Source organism: Phaenicophaeus curvirostris, chromosome 2, assembly GCF_032191515.1.
Source record: "Phaenicophaeus curvirostris isolate KB17595 chromosome 2, BPBGC_Pcur_1.0, whole genome shotgun sequence".
NCBI lineage: Eukaryota > Metazoa > Chordata > Aves > Cuculiformes > Cuculidae > Phaenicophaeus > Phaenicophaeus curvirostris.
Genome location: NC_091393.1, coordinates 118,111,114 through 118,138,816, shown reverse-complemented (window position 1 = coordinate 118,138,816; position 27,703 = coordinate 118,111,114). Strand labels below are relative to the sequence as shown.

Below are 27,703 nucleotides of genomic sequence, written 5' to 3'. Positions count from 1 at the left end.
GGGTTTCTTTTATACATGGAAGTTTGCTGAGGCTGTTAGCGGCTCTGTACCCTTGTGCGCAGCTCGGAGGAGACCGGGCGAAGGAGCAAATGACGTATTCTAACTGTGACCTTGAAAATCAATGTGTAAATGTTTAAGCTGGGCAGATCTGGCACAGATCCTCCTGGCAACTTGCAAAACTCAGGACGTTATTTTTTAACAAGCATTCCTCGTCAGAAGAAAAAAAATGCTGATTGCTTAATGTTCGTTAATCATTGATGGAAGAGCCAAAGCAGAGGCTGAAGTTAATGATTTTACATGCGTGTGGGTTCCCTTTAGCAAAGCCTTGTGCTGTTTGGAGAATCTCTTCCCTTCTGAAGCTGGTGCAGGGCTCTTGCATGAGGTTTGATGCTTGAGTTTCTCCTGCCCTGAACTCTATTTTTGGGTCCAGGACCGTCCCTGCCAGCAGCCCCCACTGCCCCAGTGCTGCCGGTTGAATGGAAACATAGGCGTTGACTCCAGCCTGCTGTGTGAGGGAAGGTGCTGTAGGGCTTTCCACCTGTTGGAGCGAGTCCAGAGGAGGCCACAGAGATGATCCAAGGGTTGGAGCACCTCCTGTACAAGGACAGGCTGAGAAAGTTGGGATTGTCCAGCCTGGAGAAGAGAAGGCTCTGAGGAGACCTTAGAGCAACATCCCAATACTGAAAGGAGCTCCAGTAAAGGTGGGGAGGGGCTCTTGATCAAGGAATGCAGGGGTAGGATGAGAGGAACAGTTTTCAGCTGCAAGGCTGAGATGAGATCTTAGGGAAAAATATTTTCCTGTGAGAGTGGGGAGGCCCTGACCCAGGTTGCCCAGAGAAGTGGTGGCTGCCCCATCCCTGGAGGTGTTGAAGGCCAGGTTGGATGGAGCTTGGAGCAACCTGATCCATGGGAGATATCCCTGCCCATGGCAGGGGGATTGGAACTGGATGGGCTTTAAGGTTCCTTCCACCCAAGCCGTTCTATGATTCTATCAAATCTGACATCCGCATCGCCTTTGTTTTGAATGTGCAGCACTGTCACAGGCTGGAGTGATGGAGAAGATTTTTTGGGATTTATGTAAACCTTTAAAACACTGCATAAATTGTAGCCAAAGGCAGTGCTGCACCTCTTGAGGCATGAGCAAATCCTGATTTCCAAACCTGGCTCTATCTTCTTTCTTCATTTTTTCCCATTTTTTTGTCCCTGATGAGGTCAGTGGAACACTAAATAGCACAAGAAGGTCCAGGTGTTGGGTATCATAGAATCATGGAATGGTTTGGGTTGGAAAGGGAAGGTGATTTTAATTTAAAAGAAATCCAATCCAAACTAGATTGCACAGGTCCATGCTCACATTGTTATTGGAAGCAAGTGTGTGTTGGGCAGAAGCAGCTCGTGTCTAAGAGGTCAGCACAGCATTCCTAGAGGTGGAATGGAGATGCCAGCTTGTGTGCTCCTCATGCCTCCTAGCTTCTTCTAGGGATTTGCCTGCGCCTCTTCATGCGTTGGAGGAGCTGATGGTGGTCGGTCCATCTACCCTGTCCCATCCCTGTGGCTCACCAGGATTTAAACAGTGATTTTTGTCTCCCGTCATGCTGCAATAGACGCGTGCTGAGATCTAGGGGACCTGCTGACCTGGGTACCATCAACATCTGCCGTTTTGTAGCCTTTCTTCAGCTCTTTCTTCTTTCTAGTGCTCCCACACACCATCCCCATTCAACCAGAATATTCATGGTTTCCCACAGTTTTGAGTTCCTGGGCCTAACCTGGCTCTGGTACGAGATGGAAGCATTATGTTGCTGTTGTTGGTCTCATGTGGGAACCTGAGGGAAGGAAACAGTTGTTTTGTCTCTCTTGAATGGACAAAACTGCATCATCTCGGATATTTGGAGAGGTCACCCTTCACTTGGGTGAGTGAAGCATGGAAATGGTTGGGTTCATCGATTTGTGATTTACTTGGTGGCCAGTAGGAATTACAGAGTCACAGAATCCCAAGTTGGAAGGGAACTCAAGGATCTCCTGATCCAACCTTTCTTGGCAAAAGCAATCACTCCCTTGGGAGTGATTATTCTTATTGTGAACAATTTTCCTCTTGTTTCCAATTGGAATCTCCCCAGGAGCAACTTAGACCCCGTACACCTCGTCTTCCATGTGGCTTCTTGTAAATGGGAAGTCTCCATCTTCTTTGTAGCCACCCTTTAAACACTGGACCATGGTGAGAGGACACAGAGTCTGCATTGATGCTGTCTGAGATGGAGTGTCCGTCATGGCTTGTGCTTGCCGTGGCCTTGCCAACTGCTCCATCAGTGGTGATGTTGCTCCAGCACCACCAGCCCACCACTCCCAACAGGAATACAGAGCATCCATGTGTGCTGGCTCCCAATGCTCTGGCTTTTCTGTGCTTGCTGCTGGTGGTGGGAGGTTGTGGGTGACTTTCGATACTGCCACCAGCAGAAAAAAGAAGGGGAAGGACAAAAAAAAAATCAGCTTTTGCTTCATGGTTGCTCTCAGAATGACAGCTGGAAGCAGAGCCGGGAGCTGAGTTCTTCCCAACGGCTTCCCAGGCTTAAAATTTTCCCACTTTGTACTGTGGGCATGTTGGTTGCTTAATTAGTTGGACTTTGGTTATTCTTCCTGGCAAAAGCCGTCAGGATCCAAAGGTTGTGCAAAGGGCACCAAGTAATCCCGTTATTTCTGCTCCTTTTTTTACCCTTCTGAGTCGGTTTATGTCTCTGACATTGGACTCGGGGGAGGGTGATGCTGGAACATCTCGTTTACCGGAGGCTTTTGCTGACAGTTGTTTTGAATGTGTTTTACCTGGCTTGTCAGGAAGAAGGTTGGTTATGGTGCTGGGTGTGGTGACCTTAGGATGTTTTTCATGGAATCATGGAATGGTTGGGGCTGGAACGGACCTTAAAATCCACCCAGTCCAATGCCTGCAGTGGACAGGGACACCTCCCATCGGATCAGGCTGCTCAAAGCCCCATCCAACGTGTCCTTGAACACCTCCAGGGAAGGGGAAGCCACCACTTCTCTGGGCAACTTGGGCCAGGGCCTCATCACCCTCACAGGAAAATGTTTCTCCCTAAGATCTCATCTCAATCTCCCCTCTTTCAGCTTCAAACCATTCCCTCTCGTTCTATCCCTGCTCTCTCTGATAGAGCCCTCCCCGACTTTAAGCTCTTGACTCAATCCCACCTCTTTTCCTTCTTCTGTTGTGCTATGGGAGGGGCTCCGTAAGTTTAAAAAAGATGTCTTTTCCACCAGTGCTGCTTCTTGTGATGATCCCTGCCTGCGCACAAGGCTCAGCCCCTTCCCAAAGCACCTCTCCATCAACCCTGGGACTTAGTTAGCGACCAGTGTTGAATTTCTCCCTGGTCTCCTTGCGCAGACCAGTTCAGCCCCTAGGGCACTGAGACTTCCAGCCCCTTTGCTCTCTCTTTCTATTTCCAGAAAAGAAAGATCTCTGTAGCCAGCAAGAGGGGATTGGTTGGGAAACCTTAATTATCAAGACTGCTTGTAATTAATGGATGCTTTCAACTGTGAAAGTAAAATATTTGTGATTCAAGATGTGGGATATGGTATTATCTCCCAGATCTGGTGGCTGGAAGTGGTGTGTGAGGCTGTGCCGGGTTGGTCCTGGCTGTAGCCAAGGTCTTTGCTGGGTGGGATGCTGTTCTATGGTGGCCCTTGGTTTTGCTGGGATTCTAGCACCCCCCTCCTCCTCTGCTCCTTGGAGGGGAACCTGCTCTGCTCCTGGCTTTCTGCAAGCCAAGGATCAGGTATCCAAAGTAGGCTGAACAAGTTTGTCTCCTTAGAAAAGATTTGATGACGCTCAGATGGGTGGGAGAGCTCCCCATGTTCATCCTCAGCTCCTTTTTCACCTCGCGGTGGTTTCCAGCCTGGTGAGATCCAGCTCTGGACTGGACCAGGGCTGTGTCTGCATCAAGAATTCCTCTTTTCAAGCATGATCGGTGGGGTGTGTGGCATCTTCTTCTGATGTACCTTGCCTGAAGCTCTTCAGTCACCCAGGTGGCTGTCAGCACCTCTTAGGATCCCTCCCCGTGCCAATTCGATCTGCACTGCTCTCCAGACCTGTCTGGGATTCACACATGAACAAGAGGGGCGTGGTATGTGGATACGTGTCTGAAATCAATAGGAATTCTCTGCTGTGGGATGTTACCTGCTGTTCATGTGCTGCGTCTGTGATTGGTGGTTCTGGAAGGACACCTGGACACCAGTGATGATTGCTCATGCCTCCTACTGCCACACATGTAGCAGCAGTCCAGTGCTGGTAGAGTTTTATCCTTGCACAGGGGGATTTCCAGCAGCATTTTCCACCTGTAACATCCTTACCCATTGTGGTCATCCTCCGATTAAGCCATTTTTGCTGACGTTGTTGCAAAGCAAGCGCCCGTCCCTCCCTCGGGCAGCTCCTGAAGCAATTACCCAAGGGCTGAGTTTCGTAGGGGCTGGTGCTTGTGGATGTTTCTTAAAGACTAATGGGATTGAATTTTGTCTTCCTCTCATTACCCCTTTGTGTTTTAAGACCTGGAAAGTAGGAAAATACAGCCCTTCACTGCACTGGCAAAAGCTGTGGTCCTCGGGCTGATGTGCAAGCAGAGGGGGATCGAAGTCACGTTGTGACTTCAGAATGTGGAGAGAAAGAGTGTCCAAGGGGGACAAGGGACATCAAGGAGGCGTAGGGGTACTGCTTTGCAGCCCTTCGAGCCGTTCTGAGCCATGCTGTTTGCTAAATCTTCTGTAGGAGTGCAGGGTGAGGATTGGAGGGGGAGTGGTTTTAAACTGAAAGAGGTTTTAAGCTGAAAGATGAGATCTTAGGAAGAAATGTTTTCCTGTGAGGGTGCTGTGGCCCGGGTTGCCCCTTGATCCAATTGGAGGTGTCCCTGCCCATGGCAGAGGGTTGGAACTGGATGGGCTTTAAGGGTCCCTTCCAACCCAAACCATTCTATGATTCTATGCTGCCTGCTAAAACTTTTGTGGGAGAGAGAGGCTGGTGAGAAACAAGGTGTCTGTGGGCTGTTTGGGCAGCACTGGAAGAGCCAAGGTACCACCCAGCTCAGCAGCAGCGTTAAATTAGAAAGAAGTGGCTGATGGAGGCTGGTGCTGGGGGATTCAGTGGTTTCAACGCCAGACGGCTTCCCGAAAAATGAGCCCAGCAGTTTATGGGCACAACACACTGTAATGTTGAACAGGGGTAACCTCTGCAAAGCTGCTGAAGTTAACTGTGCCTTTCACCCCCCTCCCTCCTCTCCACTGCGTTCCCTACTGCCTTATTTACCTCTTTAATTATATCACATCGCACTGGCTCTGTGAATACCTCAGGGTAGGGATCCTTGGGTTACGAAGGCGCCGGCTGCAGCTGGGAGCGATGGCGATAAGGGATTAATAATGATGCAACAAGCTCCAGCTTTGCCTCCATTGCTCACTCCTGTTGCTGGGTGGGGTTTTCTCTTTTCCCTTTTCCTCCATATGGTTTGTCTAAAATATCAGCTGAGAAGAGAGGGAGGTGATTTCAGATCTGAGCCCTGCACAAACGAAGATAAGTGAAGATGGGGGAAAAAGATCATTGGCGTTTTTGAAGTGCCGTTCCCTGCAGTTTGCCCAATTCCTCTCCAAGAGGGATCTCTCCTTGTGTTTTGCCCCTTGTTCTGCTCATCCACCTTATGCCTTCTCTAACTGCTTTGCTTTGGCCCATCATTATCTTGTGGTAGGATAACTGCGACCTCTCCTTGGAGGCGGAGAAGGAAAGACCTCAAGGAGGACTCTAAAGAGCCAGGTAAGGCTCTGCTAGTGGCTGGAGGATGGGAACCCTGCAGCCTGGCAGCCCATCCAGGTGGTATCTGCAGGGATGTTAAAATTCTGGTCTGTCTTGCTCGGGTTTAGATCCTAGAGTTTAATTCCTAAGCCTAATTTGACTATTAGTTGGTGTCTCAGAGGCAGATCTTGGCTTGCTTCACAGCTCAAATTTACTCATCTCACAGTCCCGAGGTGCTTTTGCTGTACGATGTGTTTTCCTTCCAGGCAGCAGTTGCTGCAAACCCCTTGTAGGGCCTTGTGTAAGGGGTCCCTGGTCTTGCTCAGGACCTCCAGGTATCGCTGTAATGGAAATAAAGAGAGTTGGGCTTGTTCAGCCCGCAGAGGAGAAGGAGACCTTAGAGCAGCCTCCCGGTACTAAAGAGGCTTCGGGAAAGCTGGGGCAGGCTGTTGATCGGGGAGTGCAGGGATAGGACAAAAGGAAACATTTTAAGATGAAAGAGGGGAGGTTGAGATGAGATCTCAGGAAGAAATGTTGTGGGGAGGCCCTGGCCCAGGTTGCCCAGAGCAGTGGTGGCTGCCCCATCCCTGGAGGTGTTCAAGGCCAGGTTGGATGGGGCTTTGAGCAACCTGATCCAGCAGGAGGTGTCCCTGCCCATGGCAGGGGGTTGGAACAGGATGGGTTTGAGGTCCCTTCCCACCCAAACCGTTCCATAATTCTATGATACTACGTAAGGAAACCAACCCATCTTCTAAAGTGCTCTCTGTCGTTGCTTTCCCATAGCTTTCTAGGAGCCCCCTTTTTTTTTGTGCTCTGTCTGCTCTCGGTTGCGAGAGTGTTTGTAATGAGCAGCCGCTCTCTGGAGCCTTGCTTGGGCAGCAGTAGCAGCTCCCAGCTCCCCCCGCTCCGGAGCAGCAGGAGGCAAACTTAGCTCAAATTGAAAGGCAATGAAACCATAGTTCTTCAGATTCGGTGTTGGCTGTGGTAACCCATGGTGCGATGCTGGCAGAGGACGTGGCGGCCACGGGTCTGCTCTTGCCCCCCAGCCAGGATCTGCCATGGGTGTGGAGGTGGGGGCGCTGTGATGGTGTTTTGGGGCTTCTCCTGTTGGCGTTGCTGGCACTGGGGACGTGGTTGATTTCTGGAGCAAACTGCTCTGCAAGAATAAACCCTTTGCTCCCTACTTTGTTCTTCCCAAAGCGGCATTCTGCTCTAATTAGTCGAATTAACTCCTGTACTTCTCCTACCATCCTCCTTGGGAAGCTCCTTGATGATCTTGCTCTTCCAAGTCAAGGTGCATCAACCCGGGTCATCTTGGTTTGAAATTCCTCCCTCCTTTGCATCCACCATAGACATCACATTGGGACCATGCACCCAGATGTGTGTCGGATGCAATCCAGACCTTTTGAGTTCCATCAGCTTCTCCTTTTCACTGTGGCTTGGTCAAACTACACCCGTGCTGTTGTTTTAATCTTTCTCTTATAAATCCCTTTAATCACTTTGTCATTCACGATGCTCTTATAGGACCAGTTGCGGCTCTCTGTCTGCTGCGAAGGTGATCTCAGCCGTGTATAATCCTCTGTTTCCTTAGCTAATAACGCACTGAGAGCTACCAATGCTGTCTAAACCCTAACTCTCATTCTCCATGCTCTGCTGACCATGGCTAAATATCCACGAGTGCTGCTGTCACTGCTGCATTTCCCACAAGTTCATTTCCGATATCTTGCTTGACATTCATAGAATCATGAAATGGTTTGGATTGGAAGGGATCCTCAGGTCCCAAATGGTCTTGTGTAGGTCTGAAATCCGTGCAGATGAAAGGCAGGTGTTCTGCTTCGTCTAAATTTGGGTAGAGGGTAATCACGGAGCTGGTGGTGTCTTGAGGATGTTTCTTTAACACCAGTAATCCAAGTGTCGAGGAATTTCTCCGTGCTGATCTTGAGTTGGTTCCATAAGGGTTTGGCTTCATTTGGAAGAGGCTGTTAATGCTTTATTTTTTAAGCTGCATTTTTCTCTCTGTGTGGTTTTATTTCTTTAATATCTCCCTCTCTGACCCTTCCAAAGATTGACTTAGGGCAGAAAAGAAACCCAATTCAGGGATTTTTGTCCATTCTCTCTTACTAATGGCTTTCCTTTTAGATTTAAAAAGCTGCAGCACAGCACTTAGCTTGTCTCGATGATATGGTACCTAACGTGGTGGTGAGACATTAATTGTGAAGGCAAAGCACTTGCTGGCTTTGATGGATTGTTTGCTTCGATCAGGGACACAATAATGGTCAATCCTGGTGAGCAAAACCTTCTGCTTATGGCCCTATATGCACTGGTAAGGCCTTTTGAAAGAGAAAATAGAGGTTTGCGTCTTCTGAGGTCTTGAAAATGCCTTTTGTAACAGCAATTAGTAATGTGTTTAAATAGTAGGGATGTGCTGGTTGGAGAGGATTTGGGTTATATTCTGGAGCTGGGCTGAAAACCCAAGCTCTGGGCTCATAGGCAGCACGGTGGTCTCTTAAGTTGTGTCGGTATGGATGTCTCACACCGAAGATGTGTCCATGCAACACTCCACACTGGGTCTGGGGTCATAAATGAACTATTTTTAATTAAAGAAGCAGCATCATTTGGATTCCCAAGTCGCAGCACACAGAAGCGCCTTCATGGAGCAAAGTGCTATATATCCCTAATAACACGGAGATATAATCAGATCCACCTAATGAATCACAGAGTCACGGACTGATTTGGGTGGGGAGGGACCATTAAAGTCCATCCAATCCAGTCCCTGCAGTGAGCAGGGACATCTCCAGCCAGATCAGGTTTTGCTCAAACCCCCGTGCAACCTGGTCTTGAGTATTTCCAGGGATGGGGCATCCACCTCCTCTCTGGGCAACCTGTCCTAGTCCCTCACCACTCTCAGTGTAAACTATTTCTGCTTTATATCTCATCTGAATCTGCCCTTTTTCTGTTTAGAACCGTTCCCCCATGTCTTGTCACTGCAGTGGCTGAGATCTCTGTATTTGAGGTGGTTCCCCAAGTGTAACGTAAGAGTTCCCTCTGCAACGCAGCCATCTGCAGCCCTGCACAGCATCTCAAAGGGCTTCTTGCTGCCAGCAGTGGTCCTACTACGCTGCTGGAGAACAAGCTGAAAGACAGAGCTGCTGCAGGTGGGGTGGCTGTATCTGGCACGTGTCTGCATGGCACTTCGGGACGTGGTTTGGTAGTGCCACAGTCAGGTGGGTTTTGAACCCCTCCAGAGATTGGGACTCCACCTCTGTCAGGGCTTCACCACTCTTCCAGTAAATAAATTGTTCCTAATATCCAATCTAAACCTTCCCTGGTGCAACTTGAAGCTGTTCCCTCTCATCCTATCCCTTGTTGTTTGGTAGGAGAGACCAGTCCCCGGCTCGCTCCAACCTCCTTTTCAGGAGCTGCAGAGCAATGAGGTCTCCCCTCAGCCTCCTCTTCTCCAGACTAAAGAGCCCCAGGACCCTCAGCTTCTCTGAGAACCCCTGGGTTCCAGCCACTTCCCCAGCTCCTGTGTCTTGTTGAAGGTGTTGGGGCTGGCTATACCAGGGGTGGCTTTGCCGATGGTTGAGTGCGTCTCTGCTGATGGGGTTTCTGTACCGTGGTCCCACGTAGGATGCGCTGGTGCCTTTGTTGGTTGCAAGTTCTAGGTATTTTCGGAAGCCACATACGCTTGTGCCTCAGTTTAATTTGTGCAACACACAAACCTGATGGACTCATACGTTCTGCCGAATGCTTCCTTCTCCCCGTAGAGAAAATGGTGTAATTGCAACGTGTAATTCACAAGCACAATAGGAAACCAAATGTGCGACGTTTGTGACTGCAAGGGAATTGGCCTTATTTTTCCCTCACCGAAGCTGTTTAAATTAACCCACTTTTCTTATCAGTTATGGGGATAGAAGGTTCTGCCTCTTGCCATTCTGTTTTATACCCTATCTCTGTTGTAAACATCACTGAGTGATGATTATTGGCGTCAGGACACGAGCGGCTCCACGAGGAAGCCTGCTCAAGGGTGGCAACTCAATTCCACACCCACTTCTGTGTTTGTTTCATTTTGTGTTGGCAACAAATTCCCATTATAATGCAGAAAAAAACATTAAATACCTACTTTTGCATTGAAAGACCAGGATTCCTTCTGCAGTGTAGGGAAGAGCATCCTGTCCCATAAAGATGAGGTGGAGCTGTTGCAGCATGTGAGGTATGACCCCATGTGGAAGCCCACCACAAGTCCTTGCTCCCATGTATTTTTAAGCAGAGCAATTCCATTCTTAACATCTACTGGTAAAATTTCATAGAATCGTAGAATAATTGAGGTTGGAAAAGACCACCAAATTCATCAAGTCCAGTTGTGATTTCATAGAATCATAGAATCACAGAATAGTTTGGGCTGGAAGCCCATCTAATTCCATCCCCCTGCCGTGGGCAGGGACACCTCCCACTGGATCAGGTTGCTCAAAGCTCCATCCACCTGGCCTCGAACACAACCCAGGGATGGTGCAGCCACTACTTCTTTGGGCAACTTATGTCTGTGCCTCACCACCCTCACAGGGAAACATTTCTTTCTTAAGATTGCATCTCAGTCTCCTCTCTTTGAGCTTCAAAACATTCCCCCTCATCCTGTCCCTGCACTCCCTCCCCATCCCCTTTCAGTACTGGGAGGCTGCTCCAAGGTCTCCACAGAGCCTTCTCTTCTCCAGGCTGAACAAGCCCAACTTTCTCAGCCTGTTCTCATATGTGAGGTGCTCCAGCCCACAGATCATCTTCATGGCTTCTTCTGCACTCACTCCAACAGATCCATGGGCAAACCCCCCTTCCTTGCCCTGCTGGTCCCACTGCTTTGAATCATAGAATCACCAGGTTGAAAAAGACTTCTTGCATCATCACATCCAACCATTCCTATCTGCCACTAAACCATGTCCCTGAGCACCTCATCTACCCATCTTCTAAATACCTTCAGGAATGGTGAGTCAACCACCTCCCTGGGCAGCCTCTGCCAGTGCCTGATGACCCTTTCTGTGGAAATTTTTTTTCAGATACCCAGTCTGAACCTCCCCTGGTGCAGCTTGAAGCTGTTCTTCTTCAACCCATATGAATTTAGTTTCCCCATCTATGCTTCAATGCCTTTCTTCTGCTTCTTGGATATGCAGAAATATATGGATGCAAACGCTTGTCGAGTGTGTGCTGCCGTTCTTGAGCAGCCCTGTAATAAGGCAGTTGACGGCTTTGGGAAAACAGCTGGTGTAAGGAGAAATTTGAATTTCTATTGGGCTTTTAATGAGAGTAAAAAGCCAGAGTGGTTTTAATACTCGGAGATCTTTACACAGGCTTAAAATACCTGATTGGAGTCATTTTCAACGGAAAATGATGTGTCATCATCCTTTTAAATGGACTTTTCTCATGGGTATAGCTGGTGGTGGTGGAAGAACTCAGCTGATACTTAGCTGTGAACCATACAAATTGAAAATGGGTGATGGGTTCCTATCTTACCCAGCACAGAGGCATATGGCTCTTAAATATCTTCGATTGGCTCATGCCGCTATGACAAATTCAGCCTTCGTTTCATCTTGGCAAGAGTGTTGAAATCACAGAATCATGGAATAGTTTGGGTTGGAAGAGACCTTAAAGCCCATTGAGTTCCACTCCCCTGCCATGGGCAGGGACACCTCCCACTGGATCAGGTTGCTCCAAGCCCCATCCAACCTGGCCTTCAACACCTCCAGGGATGGGGCAGCCACCACTTCTCTGGGCAACCTGGGCCAGGGCCTCCCCACCCTCACAGGAAAACATTTCTTCCTAAGATCTCATCTCAATCTCCCCTCTTTCATCTCCAAACCATTCCTCCTCATCCTATCCCTGCCCTCCCTGATCAAGAGCCCCTCCCCAGCTTTCCTGGAGCCCCTTTCAGTACTGGGAGGCTGCTTTAAGGTCTCCTCAGAGCCTTCTCTTCTCCAGGCTGAACAACCCCCAACTCTCTCAGCCTGTCCTTGTACAGGAGGTGCTCCAGCCCTTGGATCATTTCTGTGGCCTCCTCTGGACTCACTCCAGTAGATCCATGTCCTTCCTGTGCTGAGGATTCCAGAACTCTGGGTTCTCACCAGAGCAGAGCAGAGGGGCAGCATCCCCTCCCTGGCCCTGCTGGTCCAACTGCTTTGGTTGCAGCCCGGGACACGGTTGGTTTCTGGGCTGTGAGAGCCCATTAGCTGCTCATATTCAGCTTCTCCTCCCCCAGCACCTCAAGTCCTTCTCCTCAGGGCTGCTCTCAGTCCATTCTTTGCCCAGCCTTTAACTTTGCTTGGGTTTGCCCCGACCCAGGTGCAGGAAGTGCTTGCGCTCATGCTCAAAGTTGCTAGTAATTTATTAGAAGCATTTCAGTGTTCCAGAAGTCATGGAATAATAGAATCATCGAATGGTTTGGTGGCAAGGGACCTTAAAGCCCATCCAGTTCCAACCCCCTGCCGTGGGCAGGGACATCTTCCACTGGATTAGGTTGCTCAGAATCTGAGCTATGACAAATGAACGTGCTAAGATGAGATGCAAGACAGCACCTTCTAAAGGCTTTGCTGGAGCCGATGGACTCTGTTCCACTCACCCTGTGTGCAACTTCATCAAGGATACTGGCATGAGGCATGCCATAATTTTTAGTTCTCCTATAATTTTTATACTGGAATAGGAGGAAAAGCACAGTTTCCATGTTTTCATCTTTTCTCTGTGACTATTTTTGGTTTGATTTGGTGCCCCATTGTCCATAGAATCATGGAATCCTTATGTTTTGAAAAGACCTCTAAGCTCATCCAGTCCAACCGTCAGCCTACTACCACCATGGCTACTAAACCATGTCCTGAAGTGCCATGTCTATGTGTGTTTTGAACACCTTCACGGATGGGAACTCCACCACTTCTCTGGGCAGCCTCTGCCAGTGCTTGACCCAAGACCCCCAGAGCAGCTTGGAGGATAAATCCTAGGGAGTTAGGACAGCAAACAGAAGCTGTGGGTGATCATTTACTCCTGAGCAGCCTCCCTCGTGCGGCGTGGTTCCTGCTGAGTTTATTTGCTTTATTTTTGGGGTGGCTTTTTCTTTGGCTTCGTATTTTCTTCCGTGCGAGAGGATTCGCAGTGGGAGCACGGAGATGCTCGGACAGAAGCGGGATGCCGGGGGGAGTTGGAAACTCATGCGCTGTGACAGTCCCTGCCCCTCCGAGCGTGTGATCTAATTAAGACAGACACCAGATGGCTCCGACAAACAGCTGTGGGTGAGCACCAGGTAACGAGGAGATGATTGCAATTAGTGTAATAAGCAGCACATCCGTTACCTCCTGTCTGTTGTATTTTAGCTGAGGTGAGTTTGAAAGAGAGCTTGGGAAAATAAGAGTGGCACGGTGGATTTCAGAGGTCTCTTTAGGCATCAAATATTGATTTCCCACAGCTGGATTTATACATTTCCATTGCGCTCAAGCAAAGCCCTTTCCCATCTTTTCCCACTCATTTGGAAAACAAATTGGCTGCTGGAGTTATCCCCAGGCTAACGGGGAATGAGCGCTGTGGATCTGAGAGTTGCAAATGTGATAGAGATGATGGTTGCATTAAAATTCACACCTTCACTTTGGACCCTCACCTCTCTAAGTCCGCTCGACATTGATTTATAGACTTCTTTCCCTTCTGGGATGCGTCAAACGAAGCGTGGCCAGCAGGGCGAGGGAGGGGATTCTCTCCCTCTACTCTGCGCTTGTGAAACGCCACCTGGAGTCCTGGGTCCAGTTTTGGAATCCCCATCATAAGAAGGATATGGAACTGTTGGAATGGGTCCAGAGGAGGCCACGAAGATGATCTGAGGGCTGGAGCACCTCTGCTATGAGGACAGGCTGAGAAATTTGAGGTTGTTCAGCCTGGAGAAGAGAAGACTCTGGGGAGACCTTAGAGTGGCCTTCCAGTACCTGAAGGGGCTCCAGGAAAGCTGGAGAGGGACTTTTTACAAGGGTGTGTAGTGCTAGGATGAGGGGAAATTGGAAGGGGGAAGATTTAGATCAGACATTAGGAAGAAATTCTTCGTGCTGAGGGTGGGGAGACCCTGGCCCAGGTTGCCTGGGGAAGTGGTGGCTGCCCCATTCCTGGAGGTGTTGCAGGCCAGGTTGGATGGGGCTTGGAGCAACCTGTTCCAGTGGGAGGTGTCCCTACCCTTATCTGGGGGGTTGAAGTGATATCAGGGGGATTGGAACTGGATGGGCTTTGAGAATACCCAAAGTATTCTATGATTCTTTTTAGTGTTTTCTAGGGATCATGTAGAGATCAAGCACTTCCTGAGCTGGCATGCGCCTAGCCTTGTGTTCATCCTTAAGGAATTCACTTTGATGCACGTATTTCCGTTACCGTATGCAAAATTCCCTTTGGCTGGATTGGTTCTATTTTATGGGTTGCACGACCTGTGTTCCCTTTCAAAACAAATGATTTCTTGTGGGTACAAGGTGATGAAGAAGCGTGGATTTGGAGAGCAAAGCTCATCTTCTCCATGGAGCAGTTTCTGGTGCTCAGAATTAAAATGACAAGAATAATGGGGCCCTGGAAAATGGAATTGGTGTCCCGTGTCCTCAACCCTTGAGGATGAGGTTCATCACTCTTTCCCGTGACTGCTTTGCAGAGGACACAGAGCTGTAGGATCTGTGGGTGAAGGACTGGAAGAGGCTGCCCAGGGCAGTGATGGAATACCCTCCCCTGGAGGGGTTCAAAGTATGTGTAACCTTGGCACTTTGGGACATGGTTTAGCAGGCATGGTGGGGTTGGGCTGATAGTTGGATTGGTTGAGCTTAGAGGTCTTTTCCAAACTTAATGATTCTATGAGTCTTTGATTCTTAGTGCTGGCTGGCCCGCCATGGCCACTGTGAGTGGTTGGGAAACCAAGGGCTATTCTTATTCCCCATGGACACATCAGCCTGTTGGCATTTCCCACCTCATTGTCTGCGGTAGCGAATGCAAGATGGATTTGGTGTCAGTCTTCCACTGGGATATGTTGGGTATCTCTTTTAGGGCCAAGGAGGAAACCCACTAGGATGTACATGGTGGGAAGAGACCTTCAGCTCTGCCCGCATCTCCTTGTTTGATACTGCAGAGCAGAGCCCTCCTGGTTGGTTTTATACCCGGTTGTGGACCACTACTGGGCAATGGGTGGCTGGGGTGCTTGCTGTGTGCCAGCACCTTCCAGTTACAAGGTGCTCTTGGCAAGAACATTCAGAACACTTAAGTCAATTAACTCCCAGGGAAATAATAGAATCATAGAACCATAGAATCATGGAATGTTTGGGTTGGAAGGGATCTTAAAACCTACCCAGTACCATCCCCCTGCGTGAGCAGGGACACCTCCCACTGGATCAGGTTGCTCCAAGCCTCATTCAACCTGGCCTTGAACACCTCCAGGGATGGGGCAGCCACCACTTCTCTGGGCAACCTGGGCCAGGGCCTCCCCACCCTCGCAGGAAAGCATTTCTTCCTAAAAAAAGGTCCCTCTTCCTACAGCCCTAATGCCATCAGAGACATGGGCTCAAAGTAAAATTGATGCAAGCCCTCCTGGTGAGCTTGAGTGTGTTCCGTCCAGCCTTGAATTAAGCATCAACTTTATGATAGCTAACAGCAACCTAGCTTGGATCAGCTGTGGTGTGGACAGCAGGAGCAGGGAAGGGATCAATATTAAGAACAATTTCTTTACTAGAAGAGTGGTGAAGCCCTGTCAAAGACTGCCCAGGGCAGTGATGAAGTCCCCATACCTGGAGGTGTTCAAAAACCATGTGGCCCTGGCGCTTGGGGACATGGTCTAGTAAACATGGTGGAGTTGGACTGATGATTGGAGTGGATGATCTTGGAGAGCTTTTCCAGATGATTCTATGAATGTTATCATGATGATGGAAGCAGCACTTGATGTCCAGAAGGATGTTCAGGCCAAGATGGGTAATGGGAGCCAAGACAAACCCATGCTTCCTGGGCTGGATGTCTGAAAGACAGAGGGTGCATCTGGCAGCATCTCCATGAGGCACAGGAAGAAGAAGACAGGGTGGATGAGAGGCAGGAGGAAACAAAGCAGGAAAATTGGGGTAAGGTACCAAGAAAAGAGGATTTAGTTGCAAGGCAGATGTGTCTACAGGCTGGTCAGTGGCATATGGGTACTGGGATTTCCGCTCCCCCCAGGGACTGGTGTCTGAAAGAGGTGTGACATTTGTTCTTGACAACTTCAGCAACCAAAAAAACCAATGTTTAATCAGGACTTTTAAGCTGCAAGTGGGGAGATTAAGATGAGATCTAATGGCAGGAATGTTTCCCTGTGAGGATGGTGAGGCACTGGCCCAGGTTGCCCAGAGAAGTGGTGGCTGCCCCATCCCTGGAGGTGTTGAAGACCAGGTTGGATGGGGCTTGGAGGAACCTGATCCAGTGGGAGGTTGGAACTGGATGGGATTTAAGGTCCCTTCCAACTCAAACCATTCTATGAATCTATGCCTTTTTTTTTTTTTTTTTTTTTTGTTGGGAATGAGGTCAGGAAGCGATGTTCTTTTTAAAATATCTCCCCCTCCAAAAAACACCACATGCGGTGGGTTTGCAAGTGACTCACTCGTTCTCACCCATTGCCTCCTCTCTGTCTACATCACAGCTCTGGTGTTTCTTCTGTAATCTCCAGAAGTTTAAAAAACCCTTAAAATTTGCGTTTGTTCTGACCCTAGTGCTGAGTGGAGCAGCTGCTGCTGAGTTTGCGAGGAGAACAATATAGACGTGTCCTTGCGACACTCCGAATATGCTCTTAATTACCTCTAATTGAGGCTGTGCATGCACAGATGGGTTGTGTTTTGATGATAAAGTGCTGCAATAGGAGAGACTTTTCTGACATTGGAGTTCTCTTAAAACCAGCCGATTCACTGTATCTGCCTCCAATAGATGTGAGCGTTGGTTTGTAAGCAGTTTTTTGGGTCGAATTCATAAAAAATATCAAAAATAGATCTTTGAAATGGGTTCTTGTGTTGGAATCAAGTGTCTAGTGGCCAACTCCGTCTTCTGAGCTGTCAGTACAAATCACTCTGATCATTTGTGTCTGCTAGAGGTAATGACGGCGGCCTTTGGGAAGCTGTTGGAATTCCTTTGGCATTGTTAGGAGGGAAGCATTGAGGTTCAATAATTCACATCCTTTTTTTATTATTTCTTGTTAATGTGGAAATTACATTCGTGTCCTGATCCACAGGATTGCGTTGGAATATTGATGTTGGCTGCTCCTTCATCCTCCATGTCAAGGCTCTGGTCTCTGCTAGGATATTCGTTAGCATCCCAAAAGGCTGCATCTTCTTAGAAATTGTAGAATCCAACCTGGGAAGCTTTGCTTTGTCTTGGTTCCCATTACCCATCCTGGTCTGAACCTCCTTCCTCTGCCTCCCTCCAAGAAGGATGTTGAGGGACGGGAGCGTGTCCAAAGAAGGGGGATGGAGCTGGGGAAGGGGCTGGAGAACAAGCCTTGGGAGAGACAGCTGAGGGAACTGGGGTTGTTTAGCCTGGAAGAAAGGAGGCTGAGGGGAGGCCTTGTCACTGTCTACAACTGTCTGAAAGGTTGTTGGAACAAGGTGGGTGTTGGTCTCTTCTCCCAAGTGACAGGTGATAGGACGAGAGGAAATGGCCTCAAATTTTGCCAGGGGAGGTTTGGATTGGATATTGGGAACAATTTCTTCACCAAAAGGGTTCTCAAGCACTGGCAGAGGCTGCCTGGGACAGCGGAGTCCCCATCCCTGGAGGGGTTTAAAAACCGGCTAGACAAGGTGCTCAGGGATCTGCTTTAGTAGTGGACAGGTACAGTTGGACTTGATGATCTCAAAGGTCCAACCCTGTGATTCTACGATTCTCTGTTTGCCTTCCTAAGCCAGCAGAACATTAACGTTTTTACGAGAAGCTGGGCTTTAGAAACCAGGTTTCCGATGAAACAGCCCCGAGCCTGGGCAGCGCTGCCTTTCCCCGGCAGTCCAGCCTTTGCCCTCCGCAGGGGACATCACCCCGTGGTCTTGCCCTGACCCAACAGGGCTTTTGAACCGAGTCATCCCTGTTATTTTTAGCCCAAACAACATTTTTAGCCCAAATGACATTTTTTGGTTTGTCAGCCCTGGCAAGTTTTTCTGTAAAATAAACTCCTTTTACAATGAAAAGAAACACTGAGGTTGTTACATCAAGGGCTTAACTCAAGCCAAGGATTTCAGCTAAGGCTGCAACGTTGTCCTTAGTTCACCTCTCCAAGGCATATGGTCGCTATTGCCAAGGCACGGTCCTGCAGTGGAGCATCCCGGTGGGACAATCGACTTTACCTGCCATATCCATCCTCATTTCTTTGTTAAATTCAGTTGCCGAGAAGAAAGAGCAGGACCTGTAAGAGCAATGCTTTTACATAGATTCAGTGACTTGATGAGAAGAGTTAAACCTTCGAGAAGAAGGTATATACCCTGGGAAGCTTGTCTGAAACCTCAGCAAACCCTTCTCACCCAGAGCAGATGATGCAGCACTTCCAGTTTTCCAATGTCTACATTTTTCAAGAGTTTGCTTTTTTTCCCCTTTCCTCATATTTGCTTTGGCACCGTTCCTTCCTGCAACCCTGCCAAGGACGTGGGGGATGAACTCGGATCCCTGGTCATGGCTGGCTTGCTGGCCTCTGCCCAGGTTTTCCGATTTCATAGAATCATGGAATGGTTTGGGTTGGAAGAGACCTTAAAGCCCATCCAGTTCCACTCCCCTGCCATGGGCAGGGACACCTCCCACTGGATCAGGTGGATCAAAGCCCCATCCAACCTGGCCTTCAACACCTCCATTCCCCCTCATCCTAGCACTACAGATTCTTGTAAAAAGCCCCTCCCCAGCTTTCTGTAGCCCCTTCTGGTACTTGGTCGGTGCTCTAAGGTCTCCCCAGTCTTCTCCAGGCTGAACAACCCCAACTCTCAGCCTGTCCTCATACGGGAGGTGCTTAATCCCTCAGATCATCTTCGTGGCTTCGTTTGGAGCTGTTCCAACAGTTCCATGTCCTTCTTATGTTTGAGATTCCAGATCTGGATACAGGACTCCAGGTGGGGTCTTACGAAAGTAGAGTAGAGGAGGAGAATCCTTGCCCTGCTGGCCACACGTCTTTGGATGTAGCTTAGGGTACATTCGGCCTTCTGGGCTGCAAGCAGATGTTGCAGTGGACAATCAGCAACAATCAATCAGCAGTGGACAAGCTCTTGTGCTTGCAACATCGATCACCTGCACAGGTATTGCTAAAATGATTTCAGGAACAACGTTTGCCTTAGGAGCAGTGACGCAGGCGTTAGAAGAAATGCCCATGTGCTGCTGGAACACAGACTCTTTCCCTCTAGCATAGATATTTCACTTGTTTTGGAGTAGAGGTTTTCAATGCTGAGTGCAGAGGTGGGTCCTTTTGGAGATGGGGAGCCAGAATGGGTGATACCTCCTCAACACCCCAGTCGTAAGAGATAACGAAGCTGGTAACGCTGTTTTTCATAGAATCATTGAATCCCAGAATGGTTTGGTGGGAAGGGACCTTTAAACACATCCAGTACAACCCCTGCAATGAGCAGGGACATCCCCAACCAGATCAGGTTGCTCAAAGCCTCATCCAATCTGGCCTTGAACACCTCCAGGGATGGGGCAGCCACCGCTTCTCTGGGCAACCTGCTTTGGATGCAGCCCAGGATTCAGTTGGCTTTCGGGGTTTTGATATGGCCCATGGAGCCTTCAAGCAGTGAGGGAGTGGAGGAGATGCTCATGGCTGCATCCCTTCCTCTGTACTGCTCTGAGGTCAGGAGGACCCTGGCCACAGTTACAGTTTGGCACTCAGAGGACGTTCAAAAGCTGGTGGGAGTTGTCTGAGCATGAAATTAGCCAGTGCCAGTGACTTCTGGTGAGTGGCTCTCTTGCACCGGGCTAGACAGCAGGTTTTCACAGAATGATTTCACAGAATCACTAGGTTGGAAAAGACCTCCAGGATCATCAAGCCCAACCATTCCTATCAACCACTAAAGGATGTCCCTGAGACAGGAGATGGTGGACCACTGAAGGCATCCATCCCACTATGCTTTCGGACAAACTGAATCAAACATGGGGGGAATCTGGGCTGTGGGAACTGTGAACATTTCTTTTAGTTTTCATTTTATCACAATCTGCTACTTTATTTCTCAGGGACTGCATCTTCTTACAACAACAAAAGCTTCTAAAATTCATAAATAAGTTAGAGGATGGGGCTGTCCATTGTTGAATTATTGTGCTTACTGGAAAAAACATGGAATGGCTTTAACAAAGGGAAGGGGAGCAACATGCGCGGCTGCTGTCTATTCTGGAGAAGGCCCGTCCCTTGGTTTAATGTGGCTTTTGGGGGCGTTGATGCTGTCCTGCAGGTGTGTTTAGTCCCACTTAGGCAGTTGGAGGGGACAGTCTTGAGTTCTTTTGTTGGAGAGTGTCATGGGACCAAGCTGGATGGGAGTGTTGATCTGCTGGAGGGTTGATCTGCAGAGGGATCGGGGCAGGCTGGATGCATGGGCTTAGGCCAGTGAGATGGAGTTCAACAAAACCAAGTGCTGGGTCCCGCACTTGGGCCACAACAACCCCACCCAGCGCTCCAGGCTTGGGGAAGAGTGGCTGGAAACCTGGCCAGCAGAGAAGAACCTGGGGTTGCTGGTCAGCAGTGGCTGAACTTGAACCAACAGTGGCCCAGGTGGCCCAAAAGGCCAACAGCATCCTGGGTTGGATCAGCCATGGGGTGGCCAGCAGGAGCAGGGAAGGGATCGTCCCCCTGCACTCAGCGCTGGTGAGGCCGCACCTCGAATCCTGGGTTCAGTTCTGGGCCCAAGAAGGACATCAAGGGGCTGGAGAGTGTCTAGAGAAGGGGAACAAGAGCTGGGGAAAGGTCTGGAGCCCAGAGGTTCTGGGAGTGTCTGCGGGCCCTGGGGCTGTTTAGTGTGGAGAAGAGGAGGCTGAGAGGAGATGTCATTGCTCTCTGCAGCTCCTGGAAAGGAGGTTGCATACAGGTGGGTGTTGGTCTTTTCTCCCAAGTGAAAACTAATGGGACAAGAGGAAATGGCCTCAAGTTGTGCCAGGGAAGTTTTTTAGACTGTGTATTTGGAACAGTTTCTTTCCTGGAAGAGTGGTGAAGCCCTGGCAGAGGCTGCCCAGGGCAGTGATGGAGTCCCCATCCCTGGAGGGGTTCAAGAGTGTGGCTGTGGCACTTGGGGACGTGGCTTAGTTGGCACATTGGGCTTGAGCTGACAGATGAACTGGATGATCTTCGAGGTCTTTTCCAACCTTAATGATTTTATGGTCTTTGGCCAAACCTTTTTAACACCGTTCAAGGTGAAGGATTCAGAATGAAGCCATAATTGGTTTCTTTGCTCTTATTAGGCTTATATAGTATTTTATCCAGTTAAATAAAGAAATAAAATAAATCATTAAAGAGCATTAGCGTGTAGGATATTGTGAATTTGTAATCCTCATGACTTAAAATTCTCGCTGAAGCTTCTGAACCACTTTTGGTTGCTTAGACCTCTCGTTTGTGGTAGCATGGACTGGTTTACTCAGCGTCTGTTGAAATTACACCTTAAAAATAAGGGTGAAATGTCTGTGTGATGGAGTCAGCCAGAACCCTGGAGGTGTTGGCTGTTGGGAGTGGCCAAGGTTCAGCTGTGGTGGGAAGCTCTGTGTGAGGAGAAGGTTGAGGCTGGGAGGACCACGTGTGGGAAACAGCCTCAGCAGGAGGTGGGGATGGGCTTCGTGGGAGGGTGTCGCATCCCGTTAAGAGATGAGTCAGTTTGCAGCTCTAATTAAAGCCCAGGCCGTGTGCTGAGGGGAAAGGAGGTGGTGAGGGAGACACAATGTGAGGGGTGAAGCGTCCTCTGCCAGCTGTGAGTCAGAGGAGCCAGGGAGAGGTGGCAGGGGAGCTGGAGATGGGCTGAAGGAGAAGACTTGCAGGAGAAAGCAGCAAAACAAAAGCAGTCAAAGAGATGTAAATAAAACGTTGGAAGGGGCTGTGGTTCAAAGGTTGTTAAACTGCTCTAAGGCCAGGAAGCTAAAATCTGTGAGGATAGAAGGAAGAACTCAGTCTGTGATGTAAGGATGGTCGTGAGAGCTTGCTTGGCCAAATGGTGACCGGGGAACCAAACGGAGAGTAACGTGGTTGCATGTCACCTTCCATTTGCGCCATTTCCATCACAACCAAGGCATCAATTTGATAACAAGGATTTGTGTTGGGTTTGTTACCTCTTCAGAGGTCACTTGGTCCGTGTTTTCTTGCCTTTCTGCAGAGGAACCTCTCCTCCTGCAGCTGCCAAACCCTTGGCCTTACCCTGTCTCTCTTTGGTTCTAGGTGCAAAGTAGGTCAACCAACATGAGTGGCCTTGGGGACAGCTCAACGGACCCTGCCAACCCCGACTCTCGGAAGAGGAAAGGCTCGCCCTGCGATACAGCCCAGAGGTACGTGTGCTGCTCCCAATCCATCCCCTGCTGCGGCTACTTTGTCATTCCCTCTGCGTTGCTCCGTCCCGTCTGCTCGAGCAGATGGAGCCGGGTTTCAGCCACTCGGAAACGTTCACACTTCCCACCAGAACTTCGCTTTGCTTTTAGCCGTGGCTGCGGTGGAAGAGGGAGCAGGATGGAAATGCGGCTCCCCATCTGCTCTGATTGTTGTTAGGTGGCAAATGATGATTAGAGGCTCGTTAGCAAAGTTAATGTATTGAGTTTAGAAACTGAGAGCGCTCAAAGCATCAGGGAAGCTTTCTAGGGGTGAATTTGGAGCAGATACTTCTGCAAGGTCTGCAGATCATTCCAAGCCTTCTGCCTCTTCACAGCAAGAGCGCGCAGAGCATCAGGGAAGCTTTCTTGAGGTCAATTTGGAGCAGATGCTTCTGCAAGGTCTGCAGATCATTCCAAGCCTTCTGCCTCTTCACAGCAGATTCCCAAGAAATCCATGGGTTTGTGATATTCAGAAACTCCAGTGGAAACCCTCTTGCTCTGTGATGCAGTTAGGAACACACAGTGTTTCTGTCTGAAATACAGAATCCAGTTCCAACAACACCTGCCATGGGCAGGGGCACCTTCCACTGGATCAGGTTGCTCAAAGCCCCATCCAACCTGGCCTTGAAGAAATATCTTCAACTCTGTGTGTTGATGCAGGATCAACTCACTGCAGAGAGGCATCTTTTGCGTAGGACCGAGTCTTCCCATCCCAGCTACCTTGCCACCTGATTTAAGTGAAGAAGTCCTCGATAGAAAAGGCTGTGATCTCCTTCCATGGGCTTTTCCAGGCTCCCTGTGCATCTTTTTTTCCATGTCAATATGGTCTATTAGTAGGGGTGAATGTACGGGGCTACTGCTGACTCCGTATCTCTGCTGCCTGGGATGCTGCTTTGGTTGTCATCACAGAGTATTGATGCACAGAGCAAAGCCCATAGGTATTTTCTGTCACTTAGAGCTCACACAATATATTGTAGACAATAAATATCCAGGCTGGGGTGTTCCAGGAGAGAGAAATTGAGTGGTTGGTTGAGGATTTCTGTTTATTGCGGTTTTCACAGAATCATAGAACGGTTTGGATTGGAAGGAACCTTAAAGCTCATCCAGTTCCAGTCCCCCTGTCATGGGCAGGGACACCTCACACTGGATCAGGTTGCTCTAAGCCCCATCCAACCTGGCCTTCAACACCTCCAGGGATGGGGCAGCCATGTTGTCTCTGGACAACCTGGGCCAGAGCTTTGCTTGCCTCACAGAAAAGATTCTTCCTAAGACCTTGTCTCAATCTCCCCTCTTGCAGCTTAAAACCATTTCTTCTTGTCCTGTCCCTGCAATCCCTCAGAAAAAGTCCCTCCCCAGCTTTCCTGAAGCCCCTTTCAGTACTGGGAGGCTGCTCGAAGGTCTCCTTGGAGCTTTCCCTTGTCCAGGCCAAACAAGCCCGACTCTCTCAGCCTGTCCTTGGATGGGAGGTGCTCCAGCACTCAGATCACCTACATGGCCTCCTCTGGAGTCCCTCCAGTAGCTCCAGATGCTGAGGGCTCCAGAACAGAATACAGTAAAATGGTGAAGTGGTGGCCTGCGAAGAGGCTTGTCCCACTGCCTGCGACAGTTGCATGAGGTTTTGGGAGGAGGAAACCCTGTCCTCAGGCACTGAGTCAAGAAACCCTCCAAGTTATGTGGTGCTTTAATAAAGATCATCCTATCCTAGTCCTGTCCCTGCTGAAGAAGCCCTCCCCAGCTTTCCTGTAGGCAAATCCTTGTCATTGGGTTGGCCATCCAACCCCAAACACTGGAGCTGAAGCATGTTACCAAAATCCAGAAGCAGACTCCTCACTTGCAGCCGCAGTGGGGAGTGACCTTATCCTCCTCCCTGGCCTGGCCAAATCCTCCATAACTCTGGAGCAAAGTGGACTTGCAGAGTGCTTTATTAACACCTGGAAGGTTTAACTCTTGCTTCTGATGATTCTTGGGAGTCATAAAGAACAGTGACAGCTGTAATATTCTCATGATGCTTTTATGTAAGGAAAATTGGCCAATTCTCCCTCCTACAATGTGAAAGTTGCCACAGCAACAGCGACGTTAAGGGTTTTCATGAAATGAGCTCACCCACAACAGAGGGAGGTTTTTTTCTCTCTCCCCTCAGCTTTTGCTTTTTGCTTTGCAGGGAGAGGTAGGAATTAATTTGACCTTAATAAAATACTCGCTCGGCTCCTTCCAGCAGCGTTTGCTGGCCTGTTGCTGGGAAGCATCCCAGCACTAGAGTCAGTGATACCGGTGCGAGAAGAGGCTGAGGTCCGTGGCTGGACCCAGCTTTTCAGCAGCAGGTGGAGATCTGTTGCCCATGGGTACAGGAGACAATTTGGTGGACACAGGTTGTCCAGAGAAGTGACGGTTACCCCATCCCTGGAGGTGTTCAAGGCCAGGTTGGATGGAGCTTTGATCAACCTGATCCAGTCGAAGGTGTCCCTGCCCATGGCAGGGATGTTGGAACTGGATGAGCTTTAAGGTCCTTTCCAACCCAAACCATTCTTTGGTTCTGTGACATCCAGCCTAATTATATGAGGCTGGTTTTGCTGCCTGCAAACCCTTAGCACTCGTTGGTAGCTGCCTGCAAGTGAGGTCTCCTGCACCCACTCGAGCCCATCGCAGAGGAGTTTCCAGGTTGTACTATGTGTGTCCCATAGTCTTGCTTGTGGACTTAGCGGGATTGGTGGCCCAAGCAGAAACACAGCATGTATTCTCCACACCCACAGCTGGACTTGGCTTTTCTTCTTCCTTTCCTTTTTGATTCTGCTGCTCCACTGAGTTAAAGGAGGACGAGTCATTCCTGTTACCCTTCAGGGCAGTCACACCACCCGGAGAAACACGGGCAGGAAGAGAAGTAAGGTGATGCAGAGTGAACTTGGTAGGCAAGGGGAGGTTCATCGTAGAGGCTCATCCCTGTGGTTGTTGGAAATTTTCACGTGCGAGCAAGTTTAAGCAACAGAAAAAATCCCAAGAGACAACACCTACCTGTCAGACCTGGAGATTGAGTGAATAAACTGGAATAAGGGAAAATAAAGAGCTGAGGAGCAACTTAGAGGGGAGGGCCGGTGGTGTCTCGTCCCCTTTTGGAGAGATATGGTTTCTAAAGATTCTCTGCAGAGTTGTCAGGGTATATTCAGGCTCCAGCTGGCTTCCACTCTCAGCAAAGAGAATAAACCAAACCTCTTCTCGAAGGCTTCAGCTGTCAGTGGATCATCTTTGACCATGTAGTACAACCCAACAGTGTTGATAGTGGGACACAAATCTCCTACTGAGATGGACTTTCGGATTCAGTTTTTGTAACCAGTGTTTTCTCAGCCCCACTGTGAGCTGAGGCTGAGAACAGGGAATCATGAATGGTTTGGGTTGGAAGAGACCTTAAAGCCTATCCAGTTCCAACCTCGCTGCCATGGACAAGGACACCTCCTGCTGCATCAGGTTACTCAAAGCCCCTTCTTGTTTGTGTCTTTGGGTTCTTGTCTAGTACACAGGTGTGACTGGACTGAGCAGTGGTAAAAAAAGTCTTTTAATGTGACTTCTAATTCTTTTCCCTTCTCTAACAGCAATGAAAAGCGGCGTCGGGAACAGGAGAACAAATATTTAGAGGAGCTGGCGGAGCTGCTGTCTGCAAACATCGGGGACATCGACACGCTGAGCGTCAAACCCGACAAATGCAAGATCCTAAAGAAGACGGTTGACCAGATCCAGCAGATGAAGAGGTTGGAGCAAGGTAAGGGTGCAGCCTCTTGCCTCAGCTTGTCCGGAAGCTTTGGTGTGAGAGCATTATCCTTCAGATACTAAATCGCAGCAAAGAATCATGACTTAATTCATGACAAAGCACTTCGTAACCATTCCATTTGTGACTGTTTTTCTTCTCTGGCTATTATGGAAGCAGTAATAGGGAAGGGTATGCGTCACCTCCGTTGCTTGGCTTGTTTGAGATTGCTTCTGGTGCAAGGTGGCACTTTGTGTTTATGAGTCATCCTGAGATTATTCCTTAGGTTGAAGTAAGCAGTAAGTGCTCATTAAGCGGTCAGGATCAGGCCCATTAAGGGCTTATCAGCAGTGCTGCTGTTACCTGTGTGCAGCAACCCCATTTTATGGCTGACTAAGGTGAAGGACACAGCTCTGCCACCCACAGTGCAAGGCTCGGTGAAGAACCATGAACCCTTGTCAGATCTGTCCTTATGCACCCCTAATCTGTCTGGTTGCCAGTAATCCACCTCCCACTGGTGAATACGGTGCTGTAACCGGTGGGCAGAGATGCTTGGGAAGCCATATAAAGGTTAAAATTCACCCCAAGTGTCAACTCGTAGAACAAAATTCAAGTCCAAAGAGCTCAAGCGTTGCACAGGAGAAGGGGAGAGGTGTATCAAGGAGCACTTGTTCAGGTCCTTGCGAGCTCAGCATCCCTCCTGGAGCAGCTGCAGGAGGACTCCAGCTCGTTCTGCGTTGTGCAAATGCTTTGTCCTTTATCCAAATACCTGTTCCTTCGTCCAAACGTCTTTTCCTTCTTCATGCAAACACTTTGTCCTTCGTGCAAACTCTTTGTCCTTCGTGCACAAGGTGAATCTTGCTCAGTATCAGTGCTGAGAGCACGTCATCCGTCAAGCATTGCCTTTGCCAAAGCTCCTGCTGCACACTCCGGGCGGAGCTGTCTTGCCTGATAACAGATGGTAAAAGTTTTTCCAACCCCCATGGCTGGGGTTGTTCGCACATACAGGGGCTCCATCGAATCACAGAATCATAGAACAACCAGGCTGGAAGAGACCCACCGGATCATCGAGTCCAACCATTCCTATCAAACACTAAACCATGTCCCTCAGCACCTCGTCCACCTGTGCCTTAAACACCTCCAGGGAAGGTGACTCAACCACCTCCCTGAGCAGCCTGTTCCAGTGACCAATGACCCTTTCTGTGAAAAATTTTTGGGTGGGAAGGGGCCTTTAAAGCCCATCCAATTCAACCCCATGCAGTGAGAAGGTTCACCTTCTACCAATTCAGGTTGCTCAAAGCCCCATTCAACCTGACCTTGAGCGTTTCATAAAATTGTCGGGGTCGGAAAGGACCTTTAAGTCCATCTAGTCCAACTTCTGCAGTGGGTAGCAACACCTTCAACCAGATTAGGTTGCTCCTTGCCTGGCCTTGAATGTTTCCAGAGATGGGGCATCCACCACCTCTCTGGGCAACGTGTGCCGGTGCTTCACCACCCTCAACATAAACAATTCCTGCCTTCTATCTTGTTTGTATTTCCCTTCTTTTAGTTCGAATCAGGTGTTGCCATAGGTTCCTCCAGCTGACTCTTATTTTAGGCACTGAATTTTGGCACAAGCCTGGTGGCAAAGCATTCAGCTCATGTTGCACACACTGCCCGGGCTTCTCGATGAACCAGGACAA

General features: G+C 49.2%; 1 protein-coding gene across 6 annotated transcripts in view; it reads left to right on the top strand.

Moving 5' to 3' along the window:
* The window catches only part of NCOA1 (nuclear receptor coactivator 1), a 175,945-nt gene that overhangs the window by 90,464 nt on the left and 57,778 nt on the right, over positions 1 to 27,703 (top strand). For all 6 annotated transcript variants that reach the window (XM_069850607.1, XM_069850603.1, XM_069850604.1 and 3 more), the window contains 2 exons: positions 22,140 to 22,246; positions 25,870 to 26,036. In XM_069850607.1, the coding sequence (XP_069706708.1) occupies positions 22,161 to 22,246; positions 25,870 to 26,036 (253 nt within the window). In that variant the 5' untranslated portion in view covers positions 22,140 to 22,160. The remainder of the gene's footprint in view (positions 1 to 22,139; positions 22,247 to 25,869; positions 26,037 to 27,703) is intronic.